This window comes from Ranitomeya variabilis, chromosome 2, assembly GCF_051348905.1.
Source record: "Ranitomeya variabilis isolate aRanVar5 chromosome 2, aRanVar5.hap1, whole genome shotgun sequence".
Lineage (NCBI taxonomy): Eukaryota > Metazoa > Chordata > Amphibia > Anura > Dendrobatidae > Ranitomeya > Ranitomeya variabilis.
In genome coordinates this window covers 1,085,100,962-1,085,123,813 of record NC_135233.1, presented here as the reverse complement: position 1 = coordinate 1,085,123,813, position 22,852 = coordinate 1,085,100,962, and the positions used below count along the sequence as shown (strand labels likewise).

Genomic DNA, 22,852 nt, shown 5'->3' with positions numbered 1-22,852 from the left:
ACTTACCAACGAAACGGGGCAAACTTATGACTCTATGACTTAACATCAGATCCGGCAGGCTGGATGATGTCTCACATCTCAGTCATACTACTGCTGACATGAAAAGCCACAAGCTATATGAAATGGTTCTGATTTGCTTCCAGTGACAGGAGAACAGTTTTTGTTGATTTCTCTAATTACGTTCGGATGGTTGCATGTATCACACTCAATGAACGGAGTGTGAGCACTAAAGAACGCATTAAGTAATCACCGGTGGACCTATACAGTTGAACGGTCCATCACAAATAGTCAGGTGGTCTGAGAAAAAAATGGTGTTTTTGAAAAATTGTTCAACTCTAAGCCTCTGGATAGCATACATGAAAATGGGAGGGTATTTTAATTGATGCTAGCCAACAGATACAACCATTTTGGAGCATTGACCAAAGTACTTTTCTTCTAGGAGGATTTCCCTACATGTACATTAAATTGCGAAAGATTTAGTCCGGACTGGACAAAATTACTACCAAATAAGAAGTGTTAATATTTTATTTTAATCAATTAAAGTAATGCAAAGTAAATGAACAAAATAGAACTCTAAACCATAGCAATATTTGGTGACCGCCCAGCCATCACCTCCATCAATTTTTAGGTACTTGTATGTTACACACTGCTTTTGAAGGATCTCGGCAGGAGGTTGTTCCAAATATCTAGGAGAACTGACCCCAGATCTCCTGTGTACGAGGCTTGTGTGGATCCTTCTGTCTCTTCATGTGATCCCAGATAGACTGGATGATGTAAGATCAGGGCTCTGTGGGGGCCATATCATTATCCCCAGGACTACTCGCTCTTAACGATATTGATTGGATATTGGGGGTCGTTGTCCGGCTGCTGAATATATTTGTATTTCTCAGAGTTGAGGACACCATTAATCATGCTCCTCACCAAATCCCCAACTCCATTTACAGCCCAAATCTTGCAGGAACCTCAGTTATTAAGTTTTATCTTTTTGGATGTTTTGAAACTTTAACAGTTTAGGCAGCTTTTGATACATGTGTTTTTAGATATTGTCACAATTCTTGGATCTCCAGCTATTTTGACTAATGAGCTTCTAAGCAGGGGTGTCACTAAGCTACTATGTATGCAAATATCAAAAACTAACCATTGCTTACAAACTGAGAACCACTGTGATCAGGTGCAATCTAAGAGTAGGCTTTCAGGTCAGGAGAGGAATCACATTAAGTTAGGCACCCAGCAAAGAGGATCGCCTTGTCATTGGCTGCTGGGCACACATGAATTGGCCACTTTATGCGCTAAGTATCTTCGTTTATTTCATATTTTCTAGAGCAGTAATGCAATTCCTATTTTTATATTTCATGTTTACATGCTACAGAGTTAGAGTCCAACTTTATTTGTTAGTTATATACTAAGCTACTATGGGCCCAAAGCAACTTTTGAACCTTGCCTTTCCCACTATCACCAGCTTGTTGTTCGGATGTCCCAGTTATGCTGGCGCTTTGACAAAAGCAAGGAATGCCAAAACACCACAGACTAGCTTGACAGATAGTATCACTTGTATCACTTGATAATCATATATATTAGAGAAAATTAGCCAAAGAGAATGCAGTGGTGGGGATGGGGGCAGACAGCTCTCTTCTCTGTCATGGATTTCAACTGTATCCATGTCCTGAAGATGCAGACACAGTTGAATGCAATGTCTGTCCAGGAATATGGAGTGGCTCCCTTTCCTTTAGGGCCAGTCCAGGTCATGTTTCCTGGAGCAGCTATTGTACACATACGATTCTATGATGGAAGTTACATATCACAAATGTTTGTCACTAATGGAGTCACGGTTTAAGGAGATATATTAGGAGTAGAAGACAACTTTCCTTTCTTCGAAAAAATTGTGCCACACCAACACATTGGTTGTGTCTGGTATTCCAGCTCAAATCTATTGTAACTGGTAAAGGAGGTGTTAAGCCGGTTTCACATTTGCGGTTGTGTCCGCAGCGTTTGTGCCGCAATTTTCTGCATGCGTTGTGTTTTCCTATCTTTAACATTAGGGACGCATGTGTCTGCGATTGGTTGCATTTTGCCGCTTTCGACGACGCATGCGTCGTTTCGTCATCTGCGGTTTGGAGCTGTAAACACTACATGTAGTAATTTTAGAGGCGTCAATTTGCCGCCTAGACATGTATTTCGATTGTTAGCGCTAGGAATGCGGCAAAAAAACGCATTACAGTCTATGGGAACGCATGCGTACACATGTCTTTGCGTACGCATGCGTTTGATACGCTTGCGTACTTCGGACTGCGCATGTCCAGGAACTGATTTAGACATGCCCATTAAAGACACACCCTCCTGGAAATATCAAATGTATGCGCATAAAAAGGCGTAAACATATGTAAAAACTCATGCAAACGCTGCGGTTTTTTTACCATCATGTGTAAGCTGATGCGGATAAAAAACTCTGCGTTATCAGACGTTTGCATGCGTTTTTGCATGCGGTTGCGGACAATGCGCTGCGGACTTAACCGCAAATGTGAAACTAGCCTTAGTCCTTGGAAGAATGCATATCTAATTTTCGACAATTCACTTAAAATTCAAAAGGGACCTGCGATGTGACATGTTATTGATGCACCCTTTAGACATAATACAAATTAATTGCTTAAAATTAATGTTATGGCACCAATATGCAAGTAATGTGATACAGTCAGAGCACCCGTATGGCAGGAGAATATGGATCTGTTTGGCCCATGTGTTATAGAGAAGTATGTGGCGTTTGGAAAAACTATCTTCACATAAAAAAAACAAGACCTTGCAGAAGGGGGGAAATGACCCCAGCCCTTGGCAGACACAAGCTCAGATTTCAGACTGAGAAATCAGCACTTTGGTTTTCGTGAAAATTTCCTAAGCACTCAGTTATACAAAATTACTCAGTGCCTCCAGTACATCTTATCTTGGGTGGTGCTAGTAGGCAGCTGAGCCAATGTGCATGCATTTTTCAGAATTATACAGTCTTCAACTCGATTCAGGTACAAAGGGAAACCCCTCACAGCGGGTGTCCCAATTCTCCCATCAGTGCGTGCCCAGGCTTATGTCCTGACTGGGCGTCCTATCACTCACGGTCAGCGATGTCAGTGGGGACCAGGTAGGTTGTTGTCGGCAGTCTCTGTTAACAGCTTTTTGCCTCTGCTAATTTTTGCCCGCTCTGGCAGTTGGCCCCCGTCGCACAAGTCCTGACACTGCCCTCCTGCGCGATGCACGATCCCATGGCAACTAACTAATTTGCCATGCGCTGTGGTCCTTTTATCTTAGCCACGCCCCCTACTCCTAGGTGTAGAGGTCGGTCCGGGGCTTTAAGCTTTCCCCCGTGAAACCTGGGTGACAGCCCCAACAGTTCTGGATCTGTCACGGAGTAGGTAGGCCTGTTCCGGGTCTTCTCCTTACATTTAGACATACTGGTAACCTTACAGACATATGGTTACATTCAGGAATAGCATATAGATATAAGCAAACTAGTAACTTGCTTGCATAGTTGCAGCTACTCACAGAAATAGCAAATACGGACAGCATCAGGAGATAACACCTTGCTGAAGAAGAGTCAGGAGGAAGCTGAGGCTAACTTCAGGAAAAACATGTGGTAACAAAGTGCCATACTTCCTGAATACTCAGGTGGTATGTGGCCACCTGAGCTGACCTTAAGAGCCTTAAGATGATGCCCTTGAAAACTGTTTCCTTTGCTAATAATGCCACCACTTTGAGCCACAATACCCTGTTTATTTTTCTACACCCTTGAATTGACATATGAAATCAGTTTTCCACTTTTACATCCCGTGAATACGTTTTAGAAGCCAATTTTAAGATAATTTTACCCAGGAGATATTTTTACATCTATATATTTATACTTTATTTGGCAGAGAACAGAATATGTCTACACACTGCCGAAAACAACACGATCCTTATTCCCCTCACACTCTATGAATTTGATTCCAGCGCTAAACCTCAAATTTGGTTTTCCTTCCTAACGAGAAACATATCTGTTTCTTCCATATTGAAAACTCTATGGAAAATGTCTCTTTTTCAACCTTATTTAGATGCCTGTGACAGTTTCGAGATGTTTTGATATCGGTAGGTTTTTCACACCAGCTAAACATTTTACTTATTTCAATTTTTTTTAATCAAAATATTTTAAATGTCACAATTTTTTTATGTTTTTTTTCTTGTTAAAATTCTTTTTTTTTTCTTCAACATATTTATTTCCACATCTGTTGTATAATTGATTTAATCCTTAACCAAAGGAATGCGAAAGTCTTGTGCTGGACTTTAAATAAATTCCCCCTGGGCAAACACTGTCCTACTTCTCTCGCTCTCTCTCAGCCGCCGCAATATCTGTTTGGAACATTGTAATGTTAATAAAACTATAAACTAACATCATTGAGATTAAGGAAGTCGTAATCATTTTTACTGTCAGAGCGCTGGCAAAACGCACCCAAAGTTATTAGTTGAGTGAATTATGAAACATACCAGATATATGATCTGCTCTCCATCCTTCTCATGTACTCCATGAAACAATAATTAGTCATTTTTTATTTGCTACGGAAATTATTACAAAGAGTCCACCGCCGACAACCGCCCCCTCCCCAAGTACCGCCGCTTCTCGTTTTTCTTTTTTGTTTCCCATTGTAGACAGAAGGCTACTGTATTAATATAGATTTGACAAGTTAGGTGCTTAAGTACCGATTTCAACATTCATTTATTTAAGTAGACGCCATTTTTCAACCCCGCATTCTTCTCTTGTACGAGATGTTTATTTTTTATTTTTTTTGTCCTGCGGTATGAGCCTTGAAGTGATGACATCATGTAAGTGTGATGACTTCTAAAAAGGAAAAATATTTCCAAATTATTTTAGAGATTTATTGGCAATATGTGTAGTATTTATAGAATGTATAACTTTGCGATTAATTGTTTTATTTTATATTTTTTATTCTGTTCATTATCTTTTATGTTTTATATACAGTATATGTGTGTGATTTATTAGAATTCATTACTTTATATTTCATTATTCTTGTTTTTTTCTAGATTTTTGTTTATATTTTTAATGTTATGTTAACACAAAGCATCAGAAAACAAACAAATAAACAAACAAACAAACAAACCAACAAAGACAAAGGGATAATTTACTATTGTAAAACCGTCCATTTCGGAAACTTTTGGAGCCTAACTAGAAGCTTTTCAAATATATGTAAAGTCCTAAGATGCGGCAAATTTATTAATGTGCTGAGCCAAAATTTTCCTTAAAATTACTGTTATGATACGCCAACCAAGAGGTTGTGTAAGTTAGAAAAAAGTTTCTAAAAAATCAATCTGAGAAAAATCATAGTGTGCACAACTGCTGCATATTTTCCCTAAATTTATGAGGTCTTTATTTTATACAGTGTTAATGCCCAAAAAGTTGTTTTTTTTCCATGCAGAAACTGTCCAGCCTCCTGAGGATGGCATGAATGTAGTCTTTATAGCCAAGTGGGCATGGCTATCAACTTTTTTCTTTCTGGGTCTTCTTGAGGACTGGATTAAAAAGATTAGTCAATCTTGCATTAACTTTGCAAGCCACTTTCAAGATGTAGCCTTCATCCACAACCTTGTACAAAGTCTTGTATGGTAGATCCGAAGCCTCTGTCACTGCAGCTCTATTCTCCACCCAGTGCCGACTCCTCCAGCTTGACTGACAGCCTCTATGATGTGTGACTTCAGCCAAAGGAGGTGACACTGGGCCAGGAATAGAATCCCTCTGCCTGTTATAACCTGCTGAAAACAGGATGCATAGCTAGAAACCAGCTTCTGACAGCGTTCCTTAGCCTGTTTAGTGCATTCCACATGAACAACAGTCTCCCGTTCACTCATATTCTTGAATTTGCTGCTACTAGCCTTCTTCAAATCCCTTCAAAGATGTTCTATTAGGTTTCAAGTTGACCACTCCAGAATCTTCTAGGACTTTTTGTGAAACCAATCCATGGTGGACGTTGATGCCCTAGCTTTAGTTTCCACACAGAAGACATGATGTTTTCTTCTAGGATTTCCAGATAGTTAATTGAATCCATCTTGTTCTCCGAACACTGCATGTTTAAAGTGCCACAGTAAGCAAAACAGTGCATGGGCATCACTTAGCCACCGCCATGTTTCATTGTAGGCATCACTGAGCCACTGCCATGGTTCAATATAAGCATCATTGGTCTACTGCCATGCTTCACTGTAGGCCTCACCAAGCCAATGACATACTGTATTTCATTGTAGGCATCACCTAGCCAATGTTATGCTTCACACTTGGCACCAAAAAGCCATCCCCATTCTTTATTGTAGGCATCACTGAGCCACTGCCATGGTTCAATATAAGCATCATTGGTCTACAGCCATGTTTCACTGTAGGCATCACCAAGCCTCAACCATGCTTAACTGTAGGCATCATTGAGCCACTACCATGTTTAACTGTAGGTATCATTGAGCCATGGTTAGGCTTCACTGTTGGCGTCTCCAAGCCACCCAAATACTTCACTGCTGGCATCACTAATCAATTGCTATGTTTCAGTATAGACATCACCAAGCCATGCTTCACTATAGGTATCATCGAGCCACCACCATGCTTAATTGTAGGCATCACTGAGCTGCTTAGCCACCTTCATGCTTCACTATAGGCATCAGAGAGCTATCACCATGATTCACTGTAATCACCACCAAGACACCATCATGTTTTACTGTAGGCATCACAAAGCTACCAGCATGTTTTACTTTAGGCATCACTGAGCCACTACCATGCTTCACTGTAGGCATCATTGAGCCAACATTATGCTTCACTGTAGGCAAACTGAAACCTTAATTCCTACTGCCACCAAATCTGGTTGCAGGTCTTTTGCAGGCACTTGATGATTTTAACTGCCTCCTCAGAATTTTTTTGACAGTCAGAGATAGCTTTCTCTTTCTGCCACTTCCAGATAGCGTAACCAGTGTTCCTATAACTTAGAACTTGAGAGCACTACTTTCAGCTGTATCTTCAAGAACATTCAATACCTTTGTATCTTGATATCTTGACTCCTTTTCCTCACTTGCACAAGGCAATTATCTCTTTACGTATCTTTTGGATCACACTCTTGACATCCCAAAAATATTATTGATTGGAGGCAATTGCACAGAAGAATGCAATAAGATTTCTCAGGAGCACTCCTAGAAGTTGGTGTCTGCTTGTGCAACACATTTGAAGTAGGTCATATCAACCAGGGGGCTCTATTAAGCACTATAGATGCTTGTCATGAAAGGGTGAATAATTCTGTAACTTCTTTTCAGTTACAACACACCTATGGAAGAGGGATAAAGAAAGAATGCAAAGTTTTCCAATCTGGAAATTTTCTTTAAAGTTGATCAGTCACTAGATTTCACTATACCAAATGCATACATGATTACACAGATCTCTTAGGCTTCTTTTACACTTAAAGTGATTTTGCGGCCCCAATAGATTTCTATGGGGCCACAAAAATGGGCTGCAATAATTCCACGGTGCCCCGTACGCCGTATGGCTGTGAGGGACGTATTTATGGCCGTTAAAAAATGTCGAGCCTGCTCGATATTTTTCACGGCTTACGGACACGGCCCCCATTAAGAATTGATGTGGCCTCAAAAAACAACAAAAGCTTGTCTTTGCGGTACACCGTGACTTCTGGTTTTGTGAAACTCAATTTTTTTTTCCAATACTTTTTTCCATACTATTGGAAACCCGAAAAATGGCGATCTGCAAGTTTTTTGCGGTCCATTATTGCGGCAGACCATGAAAATTGTGGTGATAAGGCCCGCAATAACGGGCCGCAAAAAACACGGCAAGTGTAAAAGAAGCCTTAGTTCTGATTGAAAATCTCCCCAGTGTCCCATATCCTGCTACTACTGTCTCTCCACTCACCTAGCATGACTGACGGCTCCTCAGTGTCCCTTTTCCCAATCTCACACTGATCAGTATACACGGCAGCTGTCAGACAGGGAGGCTGGAGGTTGAATATACTTGGTCTCATGTGCTCTATCAGTTTTAAGCTGAAACAAACAAATACTCACTTTCATATTACGATTATTCAGCCATGTAATTTTTACAGTAAGTACTCCAGCATCATCAGGTCTAGCAGATCTAATTTTTACATTTAACTTGTATTGAAAAACGGTGACAAATCCACTTGGGGTTCCATATCGTTCCTCATTTTAAAAGGGCAAAACATTTACATGTATTTCTAAAAAAGAAGGTGCGATAAACTAAGTAAGTATTTTTCAAGCTCTGTATTATCTAACAGTTCTTGGGTTCATGGGCGACATTACCAAATATGTTGGAGCTATAAAAAAGGGTAAAAAATAGATAAGATCTGGAATATTTTTGAATTTTTCAGAACATTAAGATCTCGATATTTTGCCTGTTCCACAGGGTCCTCTCGGCAACCTCTCCAAAGGGATCGGAGAATACGGATTTTGCTCCGCACATCTACAAGGGTCCAGTGCGATCGACTCAACAGTCTACATGTGTCCCCCGGGGTCATTGGTAATGGAAGACAAAAAATTCACTCCTAATAGACAGTCTGCTTGACAAAGCCAATATGGTAGTGCTCAAAGCCCAAATTACTGTTAGCCTGATGACTTGCGAGTATATTATAAACTATTTGCACGGGCTCTGAATTCCTTTTTTTATGACAGGATGAAGCATATTTGAAAACCTATGCTCATGTTTTATTTAATTTTTTTTATATTGTATCTAGTGGTTGCCTGACTGTAGTTGTGTCATTTGCATAATTATTGCATTAGGAAGCAAATGGGAGATTGGCTGAAAATAGCCCTTAAGCACTTACTCTATTTTAAACTGCTCTGCGTTGCCCCGGTGCTTGATTTCCTACACAGCGGATATGCAAATAAGAGCATAATATCACTTGCACATGTTTGCTTAAAGGGACATACATGAGTCTTAGAAAAGTACACACCGGTTTATTATTGGCAGTGATTCTATAGGGGACCTAACATGATTGACGCAAGACGTTGGGTCAAGGGATTAGTAGACCCCAGAATTAAGGATTTCGACGGAAAATTGAAAATTTGAGATTGTGATTTGACAGCTTTTACAGGTATGCCATGGACATGTATGGATATTTAAAAAAATATATTAATAAATAAACCTTTGTTTGTGACTAGCAATGGGCGAGCGTGCTTTGCATGCATCGGGGTGCTCATTCGAGTATCGAGCAGATCCGGATATCGCGTGGTGCCCGAGTGCTTGACCATTTGGATTATCTAAGCTGGGCAAAGAGAGGGAGAATTTTTCCAATCTCTGGAAAAATGCTCAAATTTGCCATTCAATTCCAATATGCTCATTACTCGAGACGAGCACTTCCGAGTGTCCAATGTGCTCTTTCGAGTATCAAGCAATACCAAGTACTGTGTGGTGCCCGAGGGCTTGATCATTTGAATTATTTGAGCTGAGCAAAAAATGGTAGAATTTTTCCGTTCTCTGGAAAAATGCTCAAATTTGCCATTCAGTTCCACTATGCTCACTACTCGAGACGAGCACTTCCAAGTGTCCAATGTTCTCTTTCGAGTATCAAGCAATACCAAGTTGAGATGCTCGAGGGCTTGGTCATTTGAATTATTTGAGCTGAGCAAAAAAAGGTAGAATTTTTCCGCTCTCTGGAAAAATGCTCAAATTTGCCATTCAGTTCCAGTAAGCTTGCTACTCTAGCATGTCCGAGTGTCCGATGTGCTTGTTCAAGTATCAAGCAATACCCAGTACCATGTGTGGTGCTTGAGTTCTTGACCATTTGAATTATCTGAGCTGGGCAAAGAGAGGGAGAATTTTTCCGTCCTCTGTAAAAATGCTCAATTTTGTCATTCAGTTCCATTATGCTCCCTACTTGGGTCGAGCAAATCCGAGCATCCGACGTGCTCATTTTCAACATCAAGCACTTCAACGATGTCAGTGCTCGATCAACACTATTTGTGACTTTTTGGGTCTGTCATTAGTGACATCACTATTCCCGATGCAATGACTTCACTTATGGCCAAGGTCACACCACCGTTTTTCTCATCCAAGAAAATCGGACCGATTGTGCTGATGAGACTGTGATTAAAGTTGGAACAGAGTGTAATCCATTTTTCTCGAATGTGAAGAATTTAAAAAATACTAAGGAAGAGAGAAATGCGCAATAGGGTCTTATCCGGTTAAAATGGATAAAATAAATAAAGGTTATCCTAACCTGATGGTGTTATCTGAATGAGCATGTAACCCCAGCTGCAGCAGGTCCACAGGTCCAGGGACCAAGTAGAAATTTGTGGGGAAAAAAGGGGAAAAATTCAGGTGGATGGTAATAGATTCAGGTACACCCTAATATGTGCTGTTTTTTATTTTGTCTACGCGTTTCGAAGTACCATTGTGGTGGTTTATTTCATTTATTTTAAATTAAATAAACCAATACAATAAAAAAATGCACGTTTATATCTATCTATATTTTTCCAACTTTAATGCATTTTATTTTATCATTCATATGCAATGATACATTTTCTAACCTTTTATTACCATTATTTCTTCTTTAATAATTTTTATTATACCGAAATGCCCAAGATGAACTTTAACACATCATGTAACTTACTTTTGGAGCCACATTTTTTTTAAAATCTCACCAGTATATGGCTGTAACCTGCCATTTGTATTATTTTTTGTACTGAAGAAGAATTATGATACTTCGAAACGCATAGGCGAAATGAAAAAACTCACATTATCCTCATGTGTACTGGGATTTATTGCCATCCACCAGCAGAGCGCATTTTTCCACTTTTTCCTTTCCACACAAGAATTAAAAAACATACATTTCTCCATCCAATTTCTACATTCAGTTTGTACGTGAAAATCGGACAGACTACAGGGATGTCATCCGAGTGTGGTCCAATGTTTTTCACAAACTCCTTGACTTCCGAATATTGTGTGCAAATCGTGCATGCTGCAACTTTTTTCTCGAACAGATGCTGTCTGACGAAAAGATTGAACATGTGCACTGCCCTACAGATTGACATTGATCCAAGCATGATTTGATGTTTTGTCAGATCGCACTTGGACCAAATAACGGTCATCTGCACGAGCCCTAAGGCATCTGACTTTACATCGGGCATGTATATGAGACTGTTGAGTTCAGACCTGGAGATCCCCAGCCCGTTTAGTCCTTACTCTGACCCCCCGGCACAGCAATGCCTGAATATAGCCATATGATGGATTTCCCCTTTTTTCGAAATTCTAAAGTAGACACCTAAAGGAGAAATGTGTCTTCCATTTGGAGGAAAGCTTAGCTGGATGAAATACCTGCTTGTATTTTAGACTCCAATTTTTTACGTTAAGTGTATATGTACCTGCGCGTTTAGAAAACTTTTGAAAAGTGGGTGCTGAGATCACCGATTTCTAAAATGAAGAGTCAGAAGATCTCAACCAAATGCTTCTCTTATTCGAGACTGAAATCTAACACGAACACCTTGACTCATCAATTACATTTTTAAAAAATCTCTAACCTTTTATTCCTTGTGGTATTAATTGAAAGTTTTCATCAAAATCACTCACGTGGTTCAAAAATTTGGTGCAAAGTCAAAAATGGACTTTCTTCCCCTCTTGAACTGATTTTCGGTACCAAAAGTCGTCCAAATGTTGGCGTATTTAAACATACAACGAATGGAAACTTGTATGAACTTGCCCCAAAGTTTGCGACTTTGTAAAAAGTTACAATTGATGAATCAAGTAAAAACATCTGGAATAGCTAAACTCTGCCACAAAGCAGAAACAAAAAAACCCAAAACAAAACAGGTGAGCATATACAAAATAGACTTAAAAAAGAAGTAAAAAATAGAATAATCGATTGAGCGCAAACAAACAAAAAGGGGCAACACACAGAAAACTAGATAAAAGCAGGCAAAGATAATGATGAATCGGGGCCATAAACTTTTCCTTAAGCACATGTTCAGGATCGGTGGTGGTCAGTGCTTAATTGACCACTTCGGCGTCTTAATTTTTGCGATTGATTGAGGCTCTCAGAATCTGGAACCTCAAGGATCAAAACTTCTCACAGGTCTGGGAGAAGACAAATCTTTTCTAAAAGTCCAGTAATGCTATTTCAAAGAAAATATAAATTAACAGATACATTTACCTAATGAAGTTTTTAGGAATATTTTTTAGCTTTATAGCTAGGGAATACTTATATGTATTTTACATTTGTTTAATTCATTTTCTTAGATTTAGGTTGTCTGTAATTCTGTTGCCTAATAGCCACTAAGTATCGTAATGGAAAACAGAAAGCGAGTCACTTTATTCAGCCAAAATACAATAGAAAAATCTGTTTGCTAAAGGTACAAATTATCCAAGGAAGCCAGCGCTTAATGCAATATTAAAAATGGAAATTTGCCAATACACAAAAAATATCACGTTAACCATTTGCAGATGTATTTAAGGGCCGGGTACAAAGAATTAGTCGTATTGCCGAAAAGAATCTCACGCATATGTTATATTGGTGCTGCAGCATTAATACACAATATACATTGCATGTGCAGTAGATGGTCGAAAGGGGCGAAAACTTTCAATTAAACAATATACCGTACATACCGCTATCCGCTACTTACAGGGTCTGTGCTCTGATATTTCATCAACAGCCTGTTTTCCTCCGTAAACCATTATCTTTTTTTCTGCTTACTCCAGGAGTTTACGGAAAGTTGCAGCTTTATAGTGCTTATCCCAGCAAATCGTGGACACGTCTCGGGGCAGACATTGCGCCAGGAAATGAAATGTAGGTTATAACAGTGAAAGTTTAAACACAGAATATCTCAACATATCTTTATACCTGAACCAAAATATGCTGCCCTCTAACCCTCCCTAGGCTCCTTTGTAAATTATAGTTTTTGCAGTTTCTGATCTATAAAAGGCAGTATTATGGTAGTTATATTCTTGTACATAGGGGCAGTATTATAGTAGTTATATTCTTATACATAGGAGCAGTATTATAGTAGTTATATTCTTGTACATAGGGGCAGTATTATAGTAGTTATATTCTTGTACATAGGGGCAGTATTATAGTAGTTATATTCTTATACATAGGAGGAGTATTATAGTAGTTATATTCTTGTACATAGGGGCAGTATTATAGTAGTTATATTCTTGTACATAGGAGCAGTATTATAGTAGTTATATTCTTGTACATAGGGGCAGTATTATAGTAGTTATATTCTTGTACATAGGGGACAGTATTACAGTAGTTATATTCTTGTACATAGGAGCAGTATTATAGTAGTTATATTCTTGTATATAGGGGCAGTATTATAGTAGTTATATTCTTGTACATAGGGGCAGTATTATAGTAGTTGTATTCTTGTACATAGGGGCAGTATTATAGTAGGTATATTCTTGTACATAAGAGCAGTATTATAGTAGTTATATTCTTGTACATAGGGGCAGTATTATAGTAGTTATATTCTTGTACATAGGGGCAGTATTATAGTAGTTATATTCTTGTACATAGGGGCAGTATTATAGTAGTTATATTCTTGTAAATAGGAGGCAGTATTATAGTAGTTATATTCTTGTACATAGGGGCAGTATTATAGTAGTTATATTCTTGTACATAGGGGTAGTATTATAGTAGTTATATTCTAGTACATAGGGGCAGTATAATAGTAGTTATATTCGTGTACATAGGAGCAGTATTATAGTAGCTATATTCTTGTACATAGGGACAGTATTATAGTAGTTATATTCTTGTACATAGGGGCAGTATTATAGTAGCTATATTCTTGTACATAGGAGCAGTATTATAGCAGTTATATTCTTGTACATAGGGGGCAGTATTATAGTAGCTATATTCCTACACATAGGGGCAGTATTATAGTAGTTATATTCTTGTACATAGGGGCAGTAATAAAGTAGTTATATTCTTGTACATAGGGGGCAGTATTATAGTAGCTATATTCTTGTACATAGGGGCAGTATAATAGTAGTTATATTCTTGTACATAGGAGCAGTATTATAGTAGTTATATTCCTATACATAGGGGCAGTATTATAGCAGTTATATTCTTGTATGTAGGGGCAGTATTATAGTAGTTATATTCTTGTACATATGGGCAGTATTATAGTAGTTATATTCTTGTACATAGGGGCAGTAATAAAGTAGTTATATTCTTGTACATAGGGGGCAGTATTATAGTAGCTATATTCTTGTACATAGGGGCAGTATTATAGTAGTTATATTCTTGTACATAGGGGCAGCATTATAGTAGATATATTCTTGTACATAGGAGCAGTATTATAGTAGTTATATTCTTGTACATAGGGGCAGTATTATAGTAGTTATATTCCTGTACATAGGAGCAGTATTATAGTAGTTATATTCCTGTACATAGGGGCAGTATTATAGTAGTTATATTCTTGTACATAGGAGCAGTATTATAGTAGTTATATTCTTGTACATAGGAGCAGTATTATAGTAGTTATATTCTTGGACATAAGTGGCAGTATTATAGTAGTTATATACTTTAAAATGGAGCAGTGTTATGGTAGTTATATTCTAATACATAGACGGCAGTATTGTACTAAGTCTATTTTTGTTTATATGGGACATTACTTTAAGTTCAGAAATATTATTTTGAACACCTTCACTGTATAAACGCTACATGATTTGTGTATAGCATATTTTTTTTTAGATGCGCTGTCAGACATTATATTTTGCTATGTAATACTATTTACTACATTACCATAAAACAAATCAATATCTAATGTTCTAAAAGTGTTTCAATATTTAGATTAATGTCTCTAATTTCTTAATATTTTTTCTTTTATTATTTGATTTATCCAACTTTAAATGTTGACATATATGTTTATTAATAGGATCGCTCTAAATAACACTGTTGATTGGAGCCCAGGAGATAAAATTGTGATAAGTTCATCATCTTATGAAGCTCATCAAGCTGAACTTGTGTACCTAAGAGATATTTATGGACCTATTGTACGAATCTGGGGCAAACTAAACTACTGGCATTCTGGTAAGAGTAAGCGAGGTTAATTATCAGGGTGGTTTTTTTCCTCTATGCCAACATTTTTACCGCCATAATAGATAATAAAACTATTAGTCTAGTAAGATTTGTCCTGAGATATTTTTAATTTAGAGAAGAAAAAAGGATCCAACAGAAATTCAAAGTAGAAGGATTCCTTGGTTTCCCTCCTCTCCGCATCTTGCGGAATTTGGAACTGTATTTTGATATGGATATCCCATATCTCCTATTCCAAGGCATTTGGTATTGTTTTATTTCTTATTTTTCTGCTGCAAACCTTTCTTTATTTGTGGAACCTAGATCACGGCTGTCCACCACACTTATACCCTCTGTCTCCTTATTAGTCTTAGGAGCTTCTATTTCATTCTGATGGTCATCATTTCATCTGGATATCTATCATCTTCCTTTTTTATGGGTCTCTACTCAAGTTGTGCCTGTGCCTAAATATATAATTTTACTCTACCGCTGTGGCCGGGCCTAAAAAAGTAATTCTACACTACCGCTGTATCCAGGGCCGGACTGGCCATCTGGCAATTCTGGCAAATGCCACAAGGGCCTGTCTGGTTGTGGGCTGCCTTGTCTGCTACATTGTTAACAGAATTGTTGTTCTCAAGACACCCATACTGTTAAGAGTTGTGACTGAGCACAAAGTTGCTGACTCCGTCACTTACCCCAGCAGGCCACGGGTATCATTAGAAATATTTGTCTTGTAGTAAATGTTCCTTTCCTCAATCCAGGGTAATATTAGTAATATAGCCCATCTGGTTCTTTGGGATGAGGACAACATGGGCCTGTGTGATTTCAAATGCCAAGGCTGATTTCATCCCCAGTCCATACCTGGCTGTATCTGTACGAGTTGTGGCTCTGCCTAAAAAAAATTTTTTGACTTAATTGTTGTAGCCGGGCCTAAATAATAATTATACTCTACAGCTGTGTGTGTATGAGTTGTGTGCCTTAAAATAAATTCTACTCTACTTCTGTGTCTGTACGATTTGTGACTGTGCTTAAAATATAGTTGTGCCTTCAAGCTTCTGTGTGTACTCTGCACCCCTGCCTTTCAGGAGTACTGTGCCACAAAAGCCTGTGTGTGTACTCTGCAACCTTGCCTCAGGGAACACTGTGCCTTTAAGCCTCTGTGTGTACTCTGCACCCTTGCCTCTTTGAGTATTGTGCCAAAAAGCCTCTGTGTGTACTCTGCAACCCTTCCTCTTGAGCACTGTCCCTTTAAGCCTCTGTGTGACCTCTGTGTGACCTCTGCTCCAATCCCCTGTGTACTCTGCAGCCATGTCTGTACGAGAAGTGTGCCTAAAAAAAATTATACTCTTCCACTGTGTCTGTACCAGTTGCGGGCCCTTAAAACAGTCATACTCTGCACTCCTGTCTTTAGGAGTACTGTGCATAAAAATTATTTTTTTTTACTATGAAACCATGTCTGTGGGAATACGTGCACTCTGCACGCATCTCTGTGGGAGTACTCTGAAAAAATCCTCTGTGTGAGTACTATAAAAACAGCTTCTGTGAGGGTTCTCTGCAAAACAGGGTGTGTGGGTGTGTAAGCAGGTTATGGGATGCAGTACAGACAAAAAGGCAGATCAAGTGTCATCAAGGGGATTTATTTAACAAACAGTAACTCCTTGCAGGGAGATATGTATAAATAAGAGTATGAAGTAATTTCCTAACACAGAATATACTAAAAAGGAAAAAATGTAAACTATGTACTTAACACTTTGGGCTCCTGTCACGGATGTGCTATTGTCTGCGACTGGGACCATCAGATTATGCCCAAAGGGAATATATCATAGTTCTGGGGAGAATAGGAGAAAACTTCCCTGACATTGACGGTGTCCTTCGGTGGTCCTGACGATGTCGGTGCTCTCTGGTGGTCCTGATGATGGCGTTGTCCTGTTGTGGTCCCGACGATGGCGGCGATAGTCTGTGGCTCCAGCACTAGCCTCAACAGATGAAGGAAGGAAGGGGAATTATTTCTTTGCTCAGCGGTGACAGCCCTTACACTAGCGGGGCCTATGACACTGCGCCGACACTGTTTATAATGGCTAGCTCGGTCCGCTGCTTTGTACTGTTCAGCGCCTGTATCCCGTACACAATCCTTTCATCTCATGGTCAGTGCTGCCGGCCAGGACGGGTTTGTTAACAGTCAGCCGCATCGGCAGTCTCCTCAATGTCTATGCTGTAAACTGGGACAACGGTGTTAGCGTGGACAGCGGTATCTCTGGTGTGTCAGTGGGACCCCGTCTGTCAGCCCGTCCTCTCGTCCCCAGCTCTAGCCAGCCCGCCCTGTCACCTCACAGCTGATCTTTTCTGACAAGACTCCCGCGCTCGCGCCATTCCCGCCTAAACTGTTTGATTTTCTGTACACTCATTAACTGTCTTCTTAGCCACGCTCCCTTCTATCCAGCACAGGGAACACTCTGACACCCCAAGCTCTCCCCCTTGTATCCCAGGTGACAGATCAGACAGTTCCAGTCTCGTTACCGATGAGGCAAACCTGGTTAGTTTCTCCCTCTTACAGGTATACTCTGAAAAACACCATATTTTTTGTTTTTAATTTAATTTGAGCAGGCTCCAAAACATTGTGAATGGAAAATAGAACAAACAAACTGTGGTGGAGTCTAACAATGGCTGGGTGTAGCTGGTATACTTCTCTACTCAGCCAAAGGTACAGACAAGTCCTGCGGGATCCACACCTGGTTCATTCTAATGAATGTGATCTGTCTGTGATCATTCTTCCTAGCCGTGCTAAACACAGGATCCGACAGTACACTTTCCGAAGGGCAGGCTGGCACCTCTAATGCATAAAGGGCAAGCTCACGCCATGTGTCAAATTTGGAGACCCAGAAGATAAATGGGTCAGACCCATCGCTCAGCATGTTTAGACAGGTGGGCACATTCTCTTCTACTATGTTATAGTTAAAATTAGTAGCAAATGTACAATTGGTAGAGAAGGGTTAAACTTGATGGACCTAGATCTTTTTTCAACCAATATAACTATGTAACTATGTTGTTGAAACTGTCATGCTCATGTATTTGATCCCTTGAGCTTTTTATTCTGTGGTTGGCTTCCATTTCTGCTGAGCCACAGGAGACACACCTTTTCACTGGGTGTTTGGATTCTGTTTTCTGGCTGCAGTCTGTCTAGCTTAACACAGGTGTTTTTGTTTGTCCACCTATCACCTTGTGGGTGCTGCTTTATATTATGAACAGAGTGTTTCCCTCTGGTGATAGATTAATTTAGATGTGCTGATATTGTATTGATGTCTGGAGGCCATCTGTGAGCTTCGAGCTAAAGAGTTTTACCTTTTTATTTCTTTGCTATGCTTTACACCTCTCTACTGTTTAACCTTAGTAAGTAGGCTGTACATTTGTTCAGAGTCATTGCTTCATTCTTTGTTTAGTATTTCATTCTTCACTTTTCTCATTCTGGCACCTTTTCTTTGTTCAACACACTTCTCCTCTAGCAGTTAATTCACACCCTGCTCTGCCCTCCGGTTCTTTAGGCAGCATGTGAAGCAACTCAATGGCTGTTTAGGGAGAGAAAATTAAACAGAGAGCAGCACCTGAAGAATAGCAATAGTTGGGAGCAAGGCTTCACAGGTAGATACCAGTCCTTACATTAGAAAAATCAAAGAAGCAGCAATCTTGAAAAAGGCTCACACACAGGGCTGAAACGTCGCAGACAAATGGGCTATTACAATAGTTTTATATGCACTAAAATGATGGTGTGCTGCTTCTTTGATTTATATGTACACAGTGGGTACAGAAAGTATTCAGACCCCTTTACATTTTTCACTCTTTGTTTCATTGCAGCCATTTGGTAAATTCAAAAAAGTTCATTTTTTTCTCATTAATGTACACTCTGCACCCCATCTTGACTGAAAAAACAGAAATGTAGAAATTTTAGCAAATTTATTAAAAAGAAAAACTGAAATAATACATAGTCATAAGTAGTGTTGAGTGATACCTTCCGATATCGGAAAGTATCGGTATCGGAAAGTATCGGCCGATACCGTCAAAGTATCGGATCTAATCCGATACCGATACCCGATCCCAATGCAAGTCAATGGGACGAAAATATCGGAATTAAAATAAACCCTTTCTTAACTTGTAGGTTCATTCTACATGAAGGAAAACAACTAAGAATAATGTAGGATGTATTGGGGGACGTGGCGGAGACATTAAAGGCACAGAGGTTTAGCCCAATCTAATAGAATAGCAGGATTTTGTTTTGTTTTTTATGACGTTCGGCGTTAGAAAGATTTTGACTATGTTAATTTTTTTTTTATTTTGTCAGATATTGATGTTTCACTACTTCCACGCCCTTCGCCTTCTTTTTTACTTCTCCCACACTTTCTTCTTCATTATCCTCATCATTAGCTTCTTTGACATCAACTTCTTCACCTTATTCATCTTCTTCTTCATCTTCTACCTATTATTTTTTTTGTTACATTGTTCATATTCTTTTTATTTTACTATTATCCTCTTCATATTCAACTTCATCATCATATTCTTATTTGTGACAGGCATTCCCGTAGTTGTTATCTATAAAAGTTTGAAGATTACACCTTCCGTTCTGCCTGTCACAAAACAGTTACATTTGTCCGCGTTCAGTTTGGCCTGCAACATCAGGCTTTATCCAGGGGCACCACGAGGAGGAACGGACTCACCCCCATACACTGCTTAGTCTTCTTCTGCTTATAAGTTAGATAATATCTTTTGCTCTGATATTTAGTCTTATGCTTAATGTTCTTCTGCTCTTTGTTCTGCAGCCTCTTGTTCTTCTGCTTCTCAGTCTTCCAGGTCGTCGTCGTCTCCAGGGTCGTCGTCTCCGGGGTCGTCGTCATCGGGGTGGTCTTCAGGGTCATCGTCTCCAGGGTCGTCGTCATCTCAGTGGTTGTCGTCTCTGGTGTCGTCGTCATCTTAGGGGTGGTCTTCCGAGTTGTCGTCTTTAGGGTCTTGAACTTGGAAATGTAGCAGAAGGTACAAGAAGGCTGAGAAAATGCCGAGAAACAGCTGATGGAACTGGAACTCGGATGGCTACCCGAAGGTCCAAGAGCCAATGGAACTACCGAGGACCAGCTGACGTTACTGGAACCCGGTTACTAAGCAGGAGGTACCCGTGCCTGAAAGCACTACCAAGGACCACCTGACGTTGGTGGAACTCGGATACCCAGAGGGAGGCACCTAAGCCAAAGGCTCTGCCCGGAACCAGCTGACGGTACTGGAACCAGGATGGGGAGCAGAAGGTACAAGAGCAAAAGACACTGCCGAGAACCAGCTGACGGTACTGGAACCCGGATGGGTAGCGAAAGGTCCAAGAGCCAATGGAACTACCGAGGACCAGCTGACGTTACTGGAACCTGGTTACTAAGCAGGAGGTACCCGTGCCTGAAAGCACTACCAAGGACCACCTGACGTTGGTGGAACTCGGATACCCAGAGGGAGGTACCTAAGCCAAAGGCTCTGCCCGGAACCAGCTGACGGTACTGGAACCAGGATGGGGAGCAGAAGGTACAAGAGCAAAAGACACTGCCGAGAACCAGCTGACGGTACTGGAACCCGGATGGGTAGCGAAAGGTCCAAGAGCCAATGGAACTACCGAGGACCAGCTGACGTTACTGGAACCTGGTTACTAAGCAGGAGGTACCCGTGCCTGAAAGCACTACCAAGGACCACCTGACGTTGGTGGAACTCGGATACCCAGAGGGAGGTACCTAAGCCAAAGGCTCTGCCCGGAACCAGCTGACGGTGCTGGAACCAGGATGGGGACCTATTCAAGCTTGTCTTCCTAGAGCCCCAACTAGCGGTGTTGGAGCAAAGGGTCAGCAGGGGGAGCAGAGTGTAGGCCGAAGCCTGCACTGGAGGCATTTGTAGGTCTGTTGTGTCTGCGTGGCTGTTGCAGGACACGTTGCCGGCTACACAGCAGGGGAACAGCTGGCGGTGCTGAACCCCACTGACACATTGGCGGGTGTTTTTCTCTGTGCAGCTAGCAGTACCGGGCCCCAACTGGCGGTGTTAGAGCCCAAGGTCAGCAGGAGGAGAGGGAGGAGAGTGTAGGCCGAAGCCTAATTGAACCAATTTTAAAGGTAACCTTTAACCCCCCCTTTAACTAGAAGAGCCACGCCTTATGCAGCAGTAGTGCTGCACAAGTCAAAGGTTGCTCTTTTAATTTTGTTCCTTGCACAAGCTGAATGAAACACGTACAACATTTTGGCCCTTATACAGTCAATCTGTCTTGGAGGCGGGAGTTCCCTTTGTAATGAGACGCAGCACAGCTGGCAAAAATACCACCTTGGTCTTGGCGCAGCCTCCTGAGCATCGCATTTTGCTGTACAGGAGTCTGCGTTGTTGCGTTATCCCTTGGCCATGCGCTGCCCGTCTTCTGACATCATTTCATGTCGGCTGGTGCGGTTCGCGATGCCCATGAATCCCAGCCCCGCAGTGTCTTTACAGTGTTTCACACTGCGGGGCTGGGATTCATGGCCTGGCGCAGTACATATGTTCGCCTCTCGCTCGTGTCCTTACACCTGCTACAGACTGTGCGGCGTCAGCTGATCCCTTATCGCATGCCACGGCCATGAAGCCGCACAGTCTGAAGAAGGCGGAAGGAGCTGAGTGACAGCCTGGCGAAGATATGCACTGCTCATGCCCGTCAATCACACCCTCGCAGTCAAAATAAATAAGACACCGAGGGGCATTGTGTCGGGCAGGGCGGCCGCAGAGGCGCAGCCAGCCAAACAATGATGTCAGAAGAAGGGCTGTGCTACCAAGGGGGTTGTTGTGTGTCACTACAAAGTAAAGTCACACCTCAGGGACGTTTTAATGGTCTCAGGGGACACATTGTAGACGTGTTCTGTTCCACGTGTGCAAGGAGAATAAGTTTATGAGCCACCTTGCACACATGCAGCATTACTGCTGTACAAGGTGGCTGTAAAACATACAAACACCTGGGGGAGGGGGGACAGGTTCCCTTCAATTTCAGTTCTTGTGTCTGCGTGGCTGTTGCAGGACACGTTGCCGGCTACACAGCAGGGGAACAGCTGGCGGTGCTGAACCCCACTGACACATTGGCTGGTGTTTTTCTCTGTGCAGCTAGCAGTACCGGGCCCCAACTGGCGGTGTTAGAGCCCAGGGTCAGCAGGAGGAGAGGGAGCAGAGTGTAGGCCGAAGCCTGCACTGGCGGCAGCTTTGTGTCTGCGTGGCTGTTGCAGGACACGTTGCCGGCTACACAGCAGGGGAACAGCTGGCGGTGCTGAACCCCACTGACACATTGGCGAGGTGTTTGGCTCTGTGCAGCCAGCACTTCTGGGCCCCAACTGGCGTTGTTAGAGCCCAGGGTCAGCAGGAGGAGGAGAGGGAGCGGAGTGTAGGCCGAAGCCTGCACTGGTGGCAGCTTTGTGTCTGCGTGGCTGTTGCAGGACACGATGCCGGCTACACAGCAGGGCAACAGCTGGCGGTGCTGAACCCCACTGACAGAGTGGCATGTGTTTTTCTCTGTGCAGCCAGCACTTCCGGACAGCAACTAGCGGTGTTGGAGCCCGGGCTCTGCAGGTGGAGCAGAGTGTAGGCCGAAGCCTAATTGAACCGATTTTAAAGGTAACCTTTAACCCCCCCTCAGGGGTTACAAACTACAAGAGCCACAGCTTGGGCAGCAGTAATGCAGCACAAGTCAAAGGTTGCTCTTTTAATTTTGCTCCTTGCACACGCAGAAAGAAACACGTATAACATTTAGGCCCTTAAGCAGTCAAACTGTTTTGGAGGTGTGAGTTCCCTTTGTA

The 22,852-nt window shown here is 41.3% G+C and overlaps 1 protein-coding gene across 1 annotated transcript in view; it reads left to right on the top strand.

The window, feature by feature from the left end:
• Window positions 1-22,852, top strand: part of PKHD1 (PKHD1 ciliary IPT domain containing fibrocystin/polyductin) — a 785,044-nt gene that overhangs the window by 542,849 nt on the left and 219,343 nt on the right. The window contains exons 52-54 of the mRNA XM_077281797.1: window positions 8,429-8,542; window positions 12,716-12,803; window positions 14,896-15,050. Coding sequence (XP_077137912.1) covers window positions 8,429-8,542; window positions 12,716-12,803; window positions 14,896-15,050 — 357 coding nt within the window. The remainder of the gene's footprint in view (window positions 1-8,428; window positions 8,543-12,715; window positions 12,804-14,895; window positions 15,051-22,852) is intronic.